At 49.4% G+C, this 17,178-nt stretch overlaps 1 protein-coding gene across 1 annotated transcript in view; it reads left to right on the forward strand.

Annotated features, from left to right (window-relative positions):
* The window catches only part of man1a2 (mannosidase, alpha, class 1A, member 2), a 229,906-nt gene extending 213,494 nt beyond the window's left edge, over positions 1-16,412 (forward strand). Inside the window, exons 13-14 of the mRNA XM_080498671.1 lie at positions 10,300-10,415; positions 16,273-16,412. Of these exons, the coding sequence (XP_080354797.1) occupies positions 10,300-10,415; positions 16,273-16,408 (252 nt within the window). The 3' untranslated portion in view covers positions 16,409-16,412. The remainder of the gene's footprint in view (positions 1-10,299; positions 10,416-16,272) is intronic.
* The last annotated feature ends 766 nt before the right edge of the window (positions 16,413-17,178 follow it).

Genomic DNA, 17,178 nt, shown 5'->3' on the forward strand with positions numbered 1-17,178 from the left:
TTCTGGAGTTACCTCTGGCGTTATTTCTGGAGTTATCTCTGGAGTTATTTCTGGAGTTATTTCTGGAGTTATCTCTGGAGTTATCTCTGGAGTTATCTCTGGAGTTATCTCTGGAGTTACCTCTGGAGTTACCTCTGGAGTTACCTCTGGAGTTATTTCTGGAGTTATCTCTGGAGTTATCTCTGGAGTTACCTCTGGAGTTACCTCTGGAGTTATCTCTGGAGTTACCTCTGGAGTTACCTCTGGCATTATTTCTGGAGTTACCTCTGGAGTTACCTCTGGAGTTACCTCTGGAGTTATCTCTGGAGTTACCTCTGGAGTTATCTCTGGAGTTACCTCTGGAGTTATCTCTGGAGTTACCTCTGGAGTTATCTCTGGAGTTATCTCTAGAGTTATCTCTGGAGTTGCCTCTGGAGTTACCACTGGAGTTACCTCTGGAGTTACCACTGGAGTTACCTCTGGAGTTATCTCTGGAGTTACCTCTGGAGATATCTCTGGAGTTATCTCTGGAGTTACCACTGGAGTTACCTCTGGAGTTACCTCTGGAGTTATCTCTGGAGTTACCTCTGGAGTTATCTCTGGAGTTATCTCTGGAGTTATCTCTGGAGTTACCTCTGGAGTTATCTCTGGAGTTACCTCTGGAGTTACCTCTGGAGTTACCTCTGGAGTTACCTCTGGAGTTATCTCTGGAGTTACCTCTGGAGTTATCTCTGGAGTTACCTCTGGAGTTATTTCTGGAGTTACCTCTGGCGTTATTTCTGGAGTTATCTCTGGAGTTACCTCTGGCGTTATTTCTGGAGTTATCTCTGGAGTTACCTCTGGCGTTATTTCGGGAGTTCTCTCTGGAGTTCTCTCTGGAGTTATCGCTACTTACAAGGCGGAAGAGACACAAACCGGCTTTCTGAAATCTACAATGAACATGGAGCCCCGGAGTGGTTATACATTTTTTTTTAATTAAAAACATGTGGGAACGATGTAATAAGTCGTTCCCTGAAGTTAATAATAGGAGGGAACCAGATAATTTAATCCGTGACAACGGCGGCGCGTCTCTCGAGAGCACAGCGAGCTGCAGCGCTGCGCTAGCAACTGTGTGAGATCTATAATTTAGAAGCAGGTTTCCATTGTTTTCATGCTTTTCATCATAACATCATTATTAACTTCACTTCCATGTCTAGTTTCACTTTATGACCACAGGCTGAGGCAAATCAGTGTGAGGCTGCCATCGAGCCCTGTTGGTCAAGGAGCCCCTCCTCCAATGACGCAGACAGACCCAACATTAGGTGGGACACAGAGTCTCCTCTCCGGCCCATACGGGCACCCGTCTCATACGCCCTGGACAGGAGGTCGTCTGTGATCCGGCACTGCGGTCGTGGGCTCCGAGCGTTTGTCCTCAAAGTGTCCTCAGGATGGCCACGGCCTCTTCTTCGGCCAGCATCGGCCCCAGGCCCACTGTGTCTCCTGCATTGTTGTCCATCTGACGTCTGCCAAGAAAAGGCCTTTATGTCAGTCCAACAAGTGTGCAGCTCCTTCACGTGTTCCTCTGAAGGGGAACAGCAAAAGGCCTTGCAGTTGGTTGGCGTCGGAAGAAAGCACGAGAGGTGGCCTGTTGCAATGTTGGCGCCTCGACTCCCAATCGGCCCAGGGCAGTTCTTATCGCCCCAGTCACAGATTCCTCTCCCGCAGCTTGAGGTATGGGAGCTCAATTCATCATGATCCCTTCGAAATAGGGCATCAGAAGCAGCCACAGGCATCACATCCTCGTCATGTGTTGCCACTTGCAGCTCCTGAGGAGTGACCATATTGCGGCCTGGCTCGGCCTGAAGGGTCTGGAGCAGAATCTTCATCTGAGTCAGTTCTGTTGTGAGGTTGTCCACGTGCCTGGACAACCTGCGAGAATCCTCCTTCCTCTGACGAGACTGGGTCTCTGGAGAAGAGGGCTTAGGGTCCGCCGGCTGCTCAGGAGGCAGCTGGCCAGGCGACATGACGTCCCAATAAAGAGGTTCGTCCAAATTGGCTAGGCGTGCGACTCGCACGGACCGGGGCGTAATCACACAGTGTCGACCAGACTAGTGACTCCCAATCATGCAAGCCAGCGCAGCCTTTTTTTTTTTTTTTTGCACGAAGCTGAATGCTGTGTCACGAACTGGGTCAAGCAGAGACGCCACTCGCGGTTCGCAACTGGCTCTGTAGCAATCCAATATAAGTAGAACGTTGTCGCTTTTATGAAAAGAAGTGCGCAGTCCTAAATGAAACTAATTCAACTGAAGACACCGTAAAACGTAAAACATGTGATAACTACCACCAACGCGGCGTGAAATCAACCAAACAAGCCAAATCGCGGCTTCAATTAAAGTACGAGCCCCCGAGGCTACGGCTGAAATCTATCGAGTGTAATGCATCGGCGAAAAAACTGAATGAATGGACTCACCAGGTGTAGAATGCCTACAACTCAGCTCTCATGAAAAGTCCGCTGAAACGCAGCTTGTACAGCCGTTGAGGGGCGAGATGACTGGCAGCTCCGACCCCAGGTCGCAGGGCGACCGGCAACAAGCAGCAAACAACTCGACAATTGTGGAAATGAGCAATATTGTGCCAACAAACCCGTTACACAGACCTGCGAGCGAGAAGGTGAAAAGGGACTGAGCTTCTAGAACCACACGAGTCACAAGTGACTTTGTTGTTATAATATTCTCCACCTGCATACGAGCAAGGAGGATCATCCAGTGCTAAAGCACCGCCTCTGGTGGTCTGGAGGGATGAAATAGAACCATACATGGCCTGTAGGGGGAGGGATTGTTGCAGCCTCGTTTGAGCTCCGAAAACCAGAGCAGAGCAGGTTTTCCAGCTTCAAACTTACAAAATTAAAGAGAATCACTTTTCATTTACATGGTCTTCTCAACAAACCTGAATATTAGTGAAAAGGTATTGTTTCGTCAGTATGAGGTTGTTCACAATAGGGCTGACGTTGTTGTTTTAGACAATAAATAGAGCTATATTTTCATAATATCAGCACAAATAATAATCTAAATTTGATCTAATGGTATCACACAATCTATCAAGCTAATCTCGACCTTTCTGTATACTGCCCTTTACTTTTATTTCAGGACGCCTGCTTCTGTAGAGTAGAAGAGTTTAACTTCCCTCTATTGTGAGTTTCTTAGGCTGCTTCTGCACAATAATGTTTCAAGTGGAAACGCAATTTTTTTGTTTTCGTTTCAGAAAATGTTTCCATCGACACAACAACATTTTGAGAAGTGTTTTCATGGAAATAGTATAATAATATTGGGATCAGATCGGAAGCGGAAAAACGTGGAACAGTGCATCCCTACCTGTGTATGTTATTGTGTATATTAAATATGTACTTTTTCTTTAGTCACATAAGGATAGCAAGTTCACATAATATGAGACACACACACACACACACACACACACACACACACACACACACACACACACACACACACACACACACACACACACACACACACACACACACACACACACACACACACACACACACGCACGCACACAGACCATCTGTGCTAAATAAATTATCTGGTAAAACATCTAACTGTCGGGGGAGGAGGAAGAGGAGGAAGAGGAGGAAGAGGAGGAGCAGTGTGGCTGCAGCAGCCAAGTGAGGACACATTTCCCATCGCAGCAGCTGGCCTTTATACCGACCTACACACACACACAAATACACAATCTATCACACACACGCAGGCAAGTACACACAGGTGAAAGCCGACCGCTGTTAATGACGACAGTGAAAGAAAGAGGGATGGCAAACAGGCAGGTGTGCTGTACAGCTGGATACTAATAGACTGTAGTGTGTGAGTGTGTGAGTGTGTGTGTGTGTGTGTGTGTGTGTGTGTGTGTGTGTGTGTGTGTGTGTGTGTGCGTGTGCGTGTGCGCGTGCGCGTGTGCTTTTAATTCCATGCGTTTACAGGGATTGTCGATAAGCTGCCAGTGAAAGTTTGAGACCTGCTTTTTTAATTTTTTAATTTTTGAAACACCTCTCCTTACCTCCTGTTTTCCATTTCCCCTCTGAGGACGGCGCTGCACACGCTGCCTGCCTCGGCGTGTCGTTGCACCAACTGCCAAAAAGAATGTCGTCGTAGCGAACAATGACGACGAAGAAGCGATTGAGTCCCTCAGGCCTCACAGTGACCAGAGCACAGGGGTGATGTTAGTGTTGGGCTCATCAGCCGGACCATGTTTGTGGTCGTGGGGGAGTTGGAAGTGAGCCAAAAAGCACCTGCTCACTAATGAGCTGAAGCGCCTGCCAGTGTTTGCAGTGTTGCTCCCCTGAGGGAAGAACCGTCTGACTGGACTGTTTCACGTCCTGCTGCTGTGGGGAGGGGCGACAGTGTCGGGGCGTGAAGTCACAAAAGTCTTTCTGTTTTGTGATCTGGATTGTGTTCAACCATGAATTACTGCCACGTTTACTTGATTGAAGCCAATGCAAAGTTCTGGGGGTTTTTTCCCACGTCATGGTTACTGTAACCTCTGGGAGGGAAAAAATGAAAACAATCAAGCAAACAATCAAACAGAAAGCTGCTTCAAATGAATCAACACACAAATAGCAAATAGTTTTGTATTTATTTAATTCTGTATAAATGTTGCAGGGTAAAAATCCAATATTAGAAAGCCTGAATATTTACATTTTTATATACATACATTTGTGGCATGAGCAACGGAGTTACTGAAACCTGGTGAAGTCCTGTGTTGTTCCTTGATTAGCTTCTTTTCTTATCATTTGTCATCTGTGTATAATATCTGATACTTGCGATATTGCACTTCTGGTTAGATGCAAAACTGCATTTTGTTGCATTTGTAATGACAAAGTTTAATCTAATCTAAGAATCTAATCTAATAACCAGTCGTGTAAGATTGTCCACTTTATTGTCACTGAAATATTGACCGTATTTTTTGTCTTGCATTTGCAAGTGATGGCCTGTGATTGGTCGGTTATCCTGCAAGCGTCCAGCCTGCTTCTGCAGCGACGGGTTTATGAACTGCAGAGCTCTGTTTTTCTGCCGATTCTCAAATATCATCCGCGAGGAGCACCGATGCCAAATCCTTTCAGCGGTGACATGATGGAAGTTAGAGTTAATTAGCAGCGCAGGATTACGTTGGCAGAGCCTGTAAATACTTGTGCTGAGACCGTTTTGCATGATTCGAGGTGAAAGCAGAAGCTGGAAGAGAAAAATTTAACTGTTTTTGACTACTGTGTTTATAAATCTCGTTGTTTTTCCAGTCTCATCCGCCTTCCTGCCCTCCGCGTTTGTTGTTTGTCTCTTGAAACGTGATCATCTCCTTTTTCATAGTTGGAGAATTGATGAGAAACCGTTGGAAAACCAAAGGATTTACATTAAATCCCAGTGTTTTTCTAATTGTGCCTTTTGTTAACAAAACCCATATTTAGATCTCACATTATTAGTCGTATTCAGAGTTTTCTAACAATCAGAGGTCAAGGATTACTTGTAGAAATCGTGTGAAAAACTGATGCCGCCAAACAGGGAAGAAATAAGTGTCGCCAGTACGAGTCTGCTTTGTGTGAAGGGAGGACAAAAGATATATTAGAGACGAGGATGTGAAAGCATGAGGACATCTCTTGTGTTTGTCTTTTTTTCTCCTTTCTATTTGGTACAGCTGCTTCCTGAACATCTCCGCAGGACTCGCTCTGATCTGTCACAAGCAGAGAAATTAATTATAGCATGCTTTTATAAGCTTATTAAAATTGTGCTCTCCTTCACACGTCTTTTTTCTGTTTCCTCTGTGCATCCTTTCCGTCTCCCACTGCTGTCATTTTCATGCCTATCTGTCTCAAAACTTTTCTCTCTTCTTTCATGTCTCCCCTGCTCTCCATGAATGTGCACACTTCTCACCTAGCAGCGTTCCTTTATTCACTAATGTGTAAGAAAGCAGTGGAGATGAAAGCTGAACCATCTAGTTAGAAGTCATCTTGTGTTAAATCAAAGGCTCGGACTGGAGTTGGTTTGGTGGAGGAGGACAGTGATGGAGGGTGTAGCAGTGAAGGAGGACAGTGATGGAGGGTGTAGCAGTGAAGGAGGACAGTGAAGGAGGACAGTGATGGAGGGTGTGGCAGTGAAGGAGGACAGTGATGGAGGGTGTAGCAGTGAAGGAGGACAGTGATGGAGGGTGTAGCAGTGAAAGAGGACAGTGATGGAGGGTGTAGCAGTGGAGGAGGACAGTGATGGAGGGTGTAGCAGTGAAGGAGGACAGTGATGGAGGGTGTGGCAGTGAAGGAGGACAGTGATGGAGGGTGTGGCAGTGAAGGAGGACAGTGATGGAGGGTGTAGCAGTGAAGGAGGACAGTGATGGAGGGTGTAGCAGTGAAGGAGGACAGTGATGGAGGGTGTAGCAGTGGAGGAGGACAGTGATGGAGGGTGTAGCAGTGAAGGAGGACAGTGATGGAGGGTGTAGCAGTGAAGGAGGACAGTGATGGAGGGTGTAGCAGTGAAGGAGGACAGTGATGGAGGGTGTGGCAGTGAAGGAGGACAGTGATGGAGGGTGTAGCAGTGAAGGAGGACAGTGATGGAGGGTGTAGCAGTGAAGGAGGACAGTGATGGAGGGTGTAGCAGTGAAGGAGGACAGTGATGGAGGGTGTAGCAGTGAAGGAGGACAGTGATGGAGGGTGTAGCAGTGAAGGAGGACAGTGATGGAGGGTGTAGCAGTGAAGGAGGACAGTGATGGAGGGTGTAGCAGTGAAGGACAGTGATGGAGGGTGTAGCAGTGAAGGAGGACAGTGATGGAGGGTGTGGCAGTGAAGGAGGACAGTGATGGAGGGTGTAGCAGTGAAGGAGGACAGTGATGGAGGGTGTAGCAGTGAAGGAGGACAGTGATGGAGGGTGTAGCAGTGGAGGAGGACAGTGATGGAGGGTGTAGCAGTGAAGGAGGACAGTGATGGAGGGTGTAGCAGTGAAGGAGGACAGTGATGGAGGGTGTAGCAGTGAAGGAGGACAGTGATGGAGGGTGTGGCAGTGAAGGAGGACAGTGATGGAGGGTGTAGCAGTGAAGGAGGACAGTGATGGAGGGTGTAGCAGTGAAGGAGGACAGTGATGGAGGGTGTAGCAGTGAAGGAGGACAGTGATGGAGGGTGTAGCAGTGAAGGAGGACAGTGATGGAGGGTCTAGCAGTGAAGGAGGACAGTGATGGAGGGTGTAGCAGTGAAGGAGGACAGTGATGGAGGGTGTAGCAGTGAAGGAGGACAGTGATGGAGGGTGTAGCAGTGAAGGAGGACAGTGATGGAGGGTGTAGCAGTGAAGGAGGACAGTGATGGAGGGTGTAGCAGTGAAGGAGGACAGTGATGGAGGGTGTGGCAGTGAAGGAGGACAGTGATGGAGGGTGTAGCAGTGAAGGAGGACAGTGATGGAGGGTGTAGCAGTGAAGGAGGACAGTGATGGAGGGTGTAGCAGTGAAGGAGGACAGTGATGGAGGGTGTAGCAGTGGAGGAGGACAGTGATGGAGGGTGTAGCAGTGAAGGAGGACAGTGATGGAGGGTGTAGCAGTGAAGGAGGACAGTGATGGAGGGTGTAGCAGTGAAGGAGGACAGTGATGGAGGGTGTAGCAGTGAAGGAGGACAGTGATGGAGGGTGTAGCAGTGAAGGAGGACAGTGATGGAGGGTGTGGCAGTGAAGGAGGACAGTGATGGAGGGTGTAGCAGTGAAGGAGGACAGTGATGGAGGGTGTAGCAGTGAAGGAGGACAGTGATGGAGGGTGTAGCAGTGGAGGAGGACAGTGATGGAGGACAGTGATGGAGGGTGTAGCAGTGAAGGAGGACAGTGATGGAGGGTGTAGCAGTGAAGGAGGACAGTGATGGAGGGTGTAGCAGTGAAGGAGGACAGTGATGGAGGGTGTAGCAGTGAAGGAGGACAGTGATGGAGGGTGTGGCAGTGAAGGAGGACAGTGATGGAGGGTGTAGCAGTGAAGGAGGACAGTGATGGAGGGTGTAGCAGTGAAGGAGGACAGTGATGGAGGGTGTAGCAGTGAAGGAGGACAGTGATGGAGGGTGTAGCAGTGAAGGAGGACAGTGATGGAGGGTGTAGCAGTGAAGGAGGACAGTGATGGAGGGTGTAGCAGTGAAGGAGGACAGTGATGGAGGGTGTAGCAGTGAAGGACAGTGATGGAGGGTGTAGCAGTGAAGGAGGACAGTGATGGAGGGTGTAGCAGTGAAGGAGGACAGTGATGGAGGGTGTAGCAGTGAAGGAGGACAGTGATGGAGGGTGTGGCAGTGAAGGAGGACAGTGATGGAGGGTGTAGCAGTGAAGGAGGACAGTGATGGAGGGTGTAGCAGTGAAGGAGGACAGTGATGGAGGGTGTAGCAGTGAAGGAGGACAGTGATGGAGGGTGTAGCAGTGAAGGAGGACAGTGATGGAGGGTGTAGCAGTGAAGGAGGACAGTGATGGAGGGTGTAGCAGTGAAGGAGGACAGTGATGGAGGGTGTAGCAGTGAAGGAGGACAGTGATGGAGGGTGTGGCAGTGAAGGAGGACAGTGATGGAGGGTGTGGCAGTGAAGGAGGACAGTGATGGAGGGTGTGGCAGTGAAGGAGGACAGTAATGGAGGGTGTAGCAGTGAAGGAGGACAGTGATGGAGGGTGTAGCAGTGAAGGAGGACAATGATGGAGGGTGTGGCAGTGAAGGAGGACAGTGATGGAGGGTGTAGCAGTGAAGGAGGACAGTGATGGATGAAGGTGGAGTCAAAATATATTTGTTTGTTGATTCCTTGGTCGGTTGGTTGGATCTTTGATGGTTGGTTGATTGGTTCGTTCCTCGGTCAGTTTGTCGATTAATTGGTTGGTCAGTTGGTTGGTTCATCAGTTAGTTGGTTAGTTCATCCGTTGGTTGGTTGGTTGGTTGGTTGGTTGGTTTGTCCACTGGTTGGTTGGTTGGTTGGTTGATCGGTTGGTTTCATCTATTGGTTGGTTGGTTGGTTGGTTGGTTGGTTGGTCGGTTGATCAGTTGGTTTCATCTATTGGTTGGTTGGTTGGTTGGTTGGTTGGTTGATCGGTTGGTTTCATCTATTGGTTGGTTGGTTGGTCGGTTGGTTTCATCTATTGGTTGGTTGGTTGGTTGGTTGATCGGTTGGTTTCATCTATTGGTTGGTTGGTTGGTTGGTTGGTTTCATCTATTGGTTGGTTGGTTGGTTGGTTGATCGGTTGGTTTCATCTATTGGTTGGTTGGTTGGTCAGTTGGTTTCATCTACAGGTTGGTTGGTTGGTCGGTTGGTTTCATCTATTGGTTGGTTGGTTGGTTGGTTGATCGGTTGGTTTCATCTATTGGTTGGTTGGTTGGTTGGTTGGTTGGTTGGTTTCATCTATTGGTTGGTTGGTTGGTTGGTTGATCGGTTGGTTTCATCTATTGGTTGGTTGGTTGGTCAGTTGGTTTCATCTATAGGTTGGTTGGTTGGTTGATCGGTCGGTTAGTTTGTTCGTTAGTTGGTTGGTTCATCCATTAGTTAGTTGGTTGGTCGGTTGGTTCATCTATTGGTTGGTTGGTTGATCAGTCGGTTGGTTTGTCGGTTGGTTGGTTGGTTGGTTGGTTGGTCGATTGGTTCATCCATTAGTTTATTGGTTGGTTGGTTGGTTGGTTGATCGGTCGGTTGGTTTGTCTGTTGGTTGGTTGGTTTGTTGGTTGGTTGTTTCATCCATTAGTTGGTTGGTCAGTTGGTTGGTTGGTCAGTTGGTTGGTTGGTTCATCCATTAGTTGGTTGGTTTGTTGGTTGGTTGTTTCCATTAGTTGGTTGGTCAGTTGGTTGGTTGGTCAGTTGGTTCATCCATTAGTTGGTTGGTCAGTTGGTTGGTTGGTCAGTTGGTTCATCCATTAGTTGGTTGGTCAGTTGGTTGGTTGGTCGGTTGGTCGGTTGGTTGGTTGGTTGGTTGGTTGGTCAGTTGGTTCATCCATTGGTTGGTTGGTCAGTTGGTTGGTTGGTCGGTTGGTTGGTTGGTTGGTCAGTTGGTTCATCCATTAGTTGGTTGGTCAGTTGGTTGGTTGGTCGGTTGGTTGGTTGGTCGGTTGGTTGGTTGGTTGGTCAGTTGGTTCATCCATTGGTTGGTTGGTCAGTTGGTTGGTCGGTTGGTTGGTTGGTTGGTCAGTTGGTTCATCCATTGGTTGGTTGGTCAGTTGGCTGGTCGGTTGGTTGGTTGGTTGGTCAGTTGGTTGTTTCATCCATTAGTTGGTTGGTTGGTCAGTTGTTTTTGTTTGTTTGTTTAGTTTAGTGTTAATAGTCAATACTTCTCAAATATTCCTCCTGTTCCTCTCGTCTTCTCCATTCAGGCCATTGACAAGTACTGCCGGGTCAGTGGAGGCTTCTCGGGGGTGAAGGACGTCTACTCGTCCAACCCGACCTACGACGACGTGCAGCAGAGCTTCTTCCTGGCCGAGACGCTCAAGTAGGTTTCAACTCAGGATTCATGAGTCTCCAAATAATAATGTTTCATTGTTTTACAAACATGAATGTCTCAAACAATCGTCTTTAAAGAAGATTCCCCCCTTTTTTTTTCTTTCAAATCTGCCCTAAAATAATCCCAATGTAAGTAATGAAGGACTAAATGTGTAGTTCCTGTCATGTGGAGTCCCAGCAGGCAAATACGTTGGACGTCATGCAAAAATAACATGAAAACAACGTTTTCCCAAAAAGTGTTTTTGTTGTTTAGCTTCAATGAGTAAACAAAGCATGTCGTACATAAGAGTCATACACAATCATAGCATGTACAACAAAATCCTCACACTCAATCTACTTGATTGTCAACTTCCTGAATCAAACATTCAAGCCTCCGTGTTTGATGAAGACAAAATAAAAGCTTTTTCTTTCAAGAGTTTTGAACAAATGTTGAGAGGAAACTGTCAAACACTGAACTTAAAATGTACGAGCTCCCGTTGTGGTGGTTCAGTCTCCGGCGGTCGCCAGTCACCGGACGTCACCTGGTCCTGGAGACAATGACGAGGGAACAGTTCACTTCAAGTTGAAGATAATGAAGTTTGATCAAATTGTAATGACGAGATCAGCTGGTACATCACCCCCGGGGCAATAAACAAAACATAATAATAGGCTACATGTATTTAAATGGGGAGTAGTTTTGACTGGTTTTATTTCATAATTCGGCCAGAATTGATTTTGGAGTTTCAGCCTCCAGGCCTCAGGCTCCCACCAAACAGACCTGCTGATCCTGCTCTTCTTTAAACCTTCAAGTGGCGAAACCACTGGCTTCTGGAAACATCAGGCTTCTTACATCATCCAGTGTCGCTGCCGCCTTCCAACTCCAGGACTTTAAAGGGTCTTGGTGCTGAGAAACACACCACACCTCCAGACCTCCAGACCTCCAGTCCTCCAGACCTCCAGTCCTCCAGTCCTCCAGTCCAGACCTCCAGTCCTCCAGTCCTCCAGTCCAGACCTCCAGTCCTCCAGTCCTCCAGTCCACACCTCCAGACCTCCAGACCTCCAGTCCTCCAGACCTCCAGTCCTCCAGTCCTCCAGTCCTCCAGACCTCCAGACCTCCAGTCCTCCAGTCCTCCAGTCCTCCAGTCCAGACCTCCAGTCCTCCAGTCCTCCAGTCCTCCAGTCCTCCAGACCTCCAGACCTCCAGTCCTCCAGTCCTCCAGACCTTCAGTCCTCCAGTCCTCCAGTCCAGACCTCCAGTCCTCCAGACCTCCACTGGTCCTCTTCTCTCCTGCTTCTGTTACATCAGTACGAGTCTGCAGGATTTCTACAGTGCTCTTTTATTTTTAACACAAACAACAACTGTAACAAAAGATTAGGGTCTGACACCCAAGTGTCCAGCCTCCAGAGCGTCCAGCCTCCAGAGCATCCAGCCTCCAGAGCATCCAGCCTCCAGAGCGTCCAGCCTCCAGGGTGTCCATCCTCCAGAGCGTCCAGCCTCCAGAGCGTCCAGCCTCCAGAGCATCCAGCCTCCAGAGCATCCAGCCTCCAGAGCGTCCAGCCTCCAGGGTGTCCATCCTCCAGAGCGTCCAGCCTCCAGAGCGTCCAGCCTCCAGAGCGTCCAGCCTCCAGAGCGTCCATCCTCCAGAGCATCCAGCCTCCAGAGCGTCCAGCCTCCAGAGCGTCCAGCCTCCAGGGTGTCCATCCTCCAGAGCGTCCAGCCTCCAGAGCGTCCAGCCTCCAGGGTGTCCATCCTCCAGAGCGTCCAGCCTCCAGAGCGTCCAGCCTCCAGGGTGTCCATCCTCCAGGGCGTCCAGCCTCCAGAGCGTCCAGCCTCCAGGGCGTCCATCCTCCAGAGCGTCCAGCCTCCAGAGCGTCCAGCCTCCAGAGCGTCCAGCCTCCAGAGCGTCCAGCCTCCAGGGTGTCCATCCTCCAGAGCGTCCAGCCTCCAGAGCGTCCAGCCTCCAGGGTGTCCATCCTCCAGAGCGTCCAGCCTCCAGAGCGTCCAGCCTCCAGGGTGTCCATCCTCCAGAGCGTCCAGCCTCCAGAGCGTCCAGCCTCCAGGGTGTCCATCCTCCAGAGCGTCCAGCCTCCAGAGCGTCCAGCCTCCAGGGCGTCCATCCTCCAGAGCGTCCAGCCTCCAGAGCGTCCACCCTCCAGGGTGTCCAGCCTCCAGGGTGTCCAGCCTCCAGGGCGTCCAGCCTCCAGAGCGTCCAGCCTCCAGAGCGTCCAGCCTCCAGAGCGTCCAGCCTCCAGGGTGTCCAGCCTCCAGAGCGTCCACCCTCCAGGGTGTCCATCCTCCAGAGCGTCCACCCTCCAGGGTGTCCATCCTCCAGAGCGTCCAGCCTCCAGAGCGTCCAGCCTCCAGGGTGTCCATCCTCCAGAGCGTCCAGCCTCCAGAGCGTCCAGCCTCCAGGGTGTCCATCCTCCAGAGCGTCCAGCCTCCAGAGCGTCCAGCCTCCAGGGTGTCCATCCTCCAGAGCGTCCAGCCTCCAGAGCGTCCAGCCTCCAGGGCGTCCATCCTCCAGAGCGTCCAGCCTCCAGAGCGTCCACCCTCCAGGGTGTCCAGCCTCCAGGGTGTCCAGCCTCCAGGGCGTCCAGCCTCCAGAGCGTCCAGCCTCCAGAGCGTCCAGCCTCCAGAGCGTCCAGCCTCCAGAGCGTCCAGCCTCCAGGGTGTCCAGCCTCCAGAGCGTCCACCCTCCAGGGTGTCCATCCTCCAGAGCGTCCACCCTCCAGGGTGTCCATCCTCCAGAGCGTCCACCCTCCAGGGTGTCCATCCTCCAGAGCGTCCACCCTCCAGGGTGTCCAGCCTCCAGGGTGTCCAGCCTCCAGGGCGTCCAGCCTCCAGAGCGTCCAGCCTCCAGGGTGTCCAGCCTCCACAGTCTCAGAAGACCTGTTGTGTTTTCGACGTTTCAGAGGAGAATCATGAAGACCAGGCTCTTCCCCACCAGAAGGTCCCGGCGCTGTTAAAAGGCCGTTGGCGACGTTTGCTTGAGGAAGGTTGTTTGTAACTTCCTGTGAGGTTTCATGTTCTGAAGGTTTTACTAGGATACTTTTAACGTTGATCAATGGACTTTCGCTGAAGAGAGCATGTATCACATGAGCATGATCGGGGTTGCTGTTTCACATGATCCACAGCCACTCAGATACTCGTCCTGATTTGTTCACACGTGGAATCAGGTGGTTTTATCAAGGAGCTTCTGGGGAAACATCTTCCTCAGCTTGACTCACATTAGCACTCGTGGGCATGAATGTGTGAAACAGCACAGTGACATGACTCCGATGATCAAAGTGTTTTATAAATAAAGTGTCTTTACTGTTTTTCATTCTGAAGGACCTTTTTAATGTGTTTGAAAATGATAGAAACATCCGTTTCTTCTCTTCTTCTCCCTTCACAACTGTAGATTTCCAGCAGCTCAGCTGTGCCAGTGATTGTGGGTCCTGGTTGACGTGTGGTCATGATGAAACCGTCAACACAGCACTTACTCTTTATGTAATGATGAGTTATGTACATGTCCTGTACATATCAGGATATGTGAGGGACTTTACAGCCTTACTTGGTGCGCGAGCTGTTAGTTGTTCCTTGGAGTCAGAAGCTGCTCTGCTCAGATGGTAATAACAAGTTAACGCTCCGCCGCGGGAGTCGAGATTCTTTTCTACCAGCTGATCACCAGAGACTTTTATTTTGACATGAACACACGCAACCGGAACTTCATAACAGGACGACACTCCACACAACACATTTCTCACTCCTGGTTTCACACCAACATCCAACAAACCAAACTAGACGAGATAATGAACTCTCTGAACCGAGGAACAAAAACACAACACAAGCACAAACCAACACACACAACAACCCCGACAATAACCCTCAATAACCTCCGGCAACACGTAACCTGAACTCCCATCATGCACTGCAGCGACCAACTCCGTGATGCTACAATACTCTTCACCACTAGAGGGCAGCACAGAACTTTGCCGGTGAAATGTAAAGTGACAGACGTCAGTGTGGTTCATCTCCACCTCCTGCTACCATCTTGTATCAAAGTACTGTGTCAGTGACAGTGATGGAGAAGTTTTTGAAAACCAGGATCTCAGCTCTTCATCCATCAGGTCCAGGTTTCACACTGAGGGAGGCACTATTAAAAAAAGTCCTTGCTTTCTGGATTTACTGGATTCCTGTTGATAAAACTTTGATGAGAAAGACTTTATATTGTTAATAGAGGCTGCAGAGTTTACCATTTTAACATTGTCAGGTGGAGGTGTGCCTCCAGAGTTTTTCCAAAGAAAAAAGTGTGTCTTGGCTCAAAAAGGTTGAAAAACACTGATCTGGAGGTCCGAGGCTCTGACTGCAGGCTGCTGCAGCTCACTGAGGCCCCCTGCTGGCACCACAGACAAACTTTCTCTATGGTGAAGCGAGAGGCCAGCTCTGTTTATTTATATTTAACTTGAAAGTGTCCCAAATAAATGCGATGCCAGTGAAGTTCGTCGTAAATAAATAAAATAAATAATAAATAATCTTCAACTTTATTATTTTCTGTCTCGTCTGCACAGAAACATAAAACGTCATTAAATCAAAACTATCTTCCATTTTTTTTATTATTTTTTTTATTTTCTCTTTTACAGTTTCATTGTTCAGAAAATCACATGAAAAACTGACAAGGTGGATTTATTGTTGTTGTATTTAAATTGGAGGAAAGTCAGAGTAAACATGCAGGATTCCACACAGAACCAACCGACAGATTAACAACAACACTAATGTTTCATTCTTAATCACGTCTTCATTTCTCAGAGCTTTAATCCAGTTTTGTGAGCTTCTGTTGGAACAGCCAATGATGTAATACCTGCTAATGATGTCATCATTCTGGCCTTTTCCAGTGTACTGAAGCCCATAATGTGATAATCCCTGTTGACTGTTCCTCCAGGTTGACTGTTCCTCGCTCTTGACTGTACCTCCAGGTTGACTGTTCCTTGCTGTTGACTGTTCCTCCAGGTTGACTGTTCCTCGCTGTTGACTGTTCCTCCAGGTTGACTGTTCCTCCAGGTTGACTGTTCCTCGCTGTTGACTGTTCCTCCAGGTTGACTGTTCCTCCCTGTTGACTGTTCCTCCAGGTTGACTGTTCCTCCCTGTTGACTGTTCCTCCAGGTTGACTGTTCCTCCATGTTGACTGTTCCTCCAGGTTGACTGTTCCTCGCTGTTGACTGTTCCTCCCTGTTGACTGTTCCTCCAGGTTGACTGTTCCTCCCTGTTGACTGTTCCTCCAGGTTGACTGTTCCTCGCTGTTGACTGTTCCTCCAGGTTGACTGTTCCTCCAGGTTGACTGTTCCTCCATGTTGACTGTTCCTCCAGATTGACTGTTCCTCGCTGTTGACTGTTCCTCGCTGTTGACTGTTCCTCCAGGTTGACTGTTCCTCCAGGTTGACTGTTCCTTGCTGTTGACTGTTCCTTGCTGTTGACTGTTCCTCCATGTTGACTGTTCCTCCAGGTTGACTGTTCCTCCAGGTTGACTGTTCCTCGCTGTTGACTGTTCCTCCAGGTTGACTGTTCCTCCCTGTTGACTGTTCCTCCAGGTTGACTGTTCCTCCCTGTTGACTGTTCCTCCAGGTTGACTGTTCCTCCAGGTTGACTGTTCCTCCATGTTGACTGTTCCTCCAGGTTGACTGTTCCTCGCTGTTGACTGTTCCTCCAGGTTGACTGTTCCTCCAGGTTGACTGTTCCTCGCTGTTGACTGTTCCTCCAGGTTGACTGTTCCTCCCTGTTGACTGTTCCTCCAGGTTGACTGTTCCTCCAGGTTGACTGTTCCTCGCTGTTGACTGTTCCTCCAGGTTGACTGTTCCTCCAGGTTGACTGTTCCACTCTTCTTCTGCAGGTACCTGTACCTGCTGTTCTCCAGTGACGACCTGATGCCGTTGGAGAGCTGGGTGTTCAACACGGAGGCTCACCCTCTGCCGGTGCTCCACCTGGGGAACATCACGCTGCCGGGCAGCGAGGCGGCCCAGCGGTAGACGGCAGAGCGGCCACTGGGGGGCGCCACACGTTCACCCCGCCCCATTTCAAAAAAGAAAAACGCCACCGACACCGGACTCCTTCCATTTCGACTCTGCTTGTGGGACGTGAAGGAGGAGCCGCTCTTCTTCTTCTGTGGTGTCCCGCGGCGGGGCCGGAGGACTGAAGCTCCGCCAGGACACATTACTTTGTTTTGTTATTGTTTCTCGTCCGTCGACCAAACTTTTCAGTGTTTCTGGGATTTCAGTCGCACAAACTGACTGATGGAAGTGACGTTCTTTTCTTTTCTCTCTTCCTGTCAGACAGACTTGAGGACTTTACAGGGTCTGGTGATGAGACGTGCTTTTGTTTTCTTGTTTTTGTTTTGGACGAACCTTCAAAAGGGGACACAGGGTTTGACTGGACGCCCCGGCCGGCTCCGCCTCCTGTCTCGTCTTCATCGGACGAACTTTGTCCTGAAACGTTAGCAGACGGTGGCAACGTGAGGGAGGAGCCTCACACCCTCCGTTTTCAGAGAAATGGACCATGGAGAATAGAACAGCAGTTCGCCAGCTTCCTCATCCACATTCCACTTTCTTTAAAGACATCAACCATCCTCCTCCTCCTCCTCCTCCTCCTCCTCCTCCTCCCTGCTGCTACATGTTTACCACAGTTTTGCAATCAATTCCTCAAAATCCAAATCTTTCTGTTCAAGATGCACACGGATGAGTTTCAGCCAAGCTTTTGTACGAGTGTGCCCTCTTGTGGTGGTTTGAAAAACTGCTGTGAA

This window comes from Blennius ocellaris (genome assembly GCF_963422515.1).
Source record: "Blennius ocellaris genome assembly, chromosome: 6".
Classification (NCBI taxonomy): Eukaryota; Metazoa; Chordata; class Actinopteri; order Blenniiformes; family Blenniidae; genus Blennius; species Blennius ocellaris.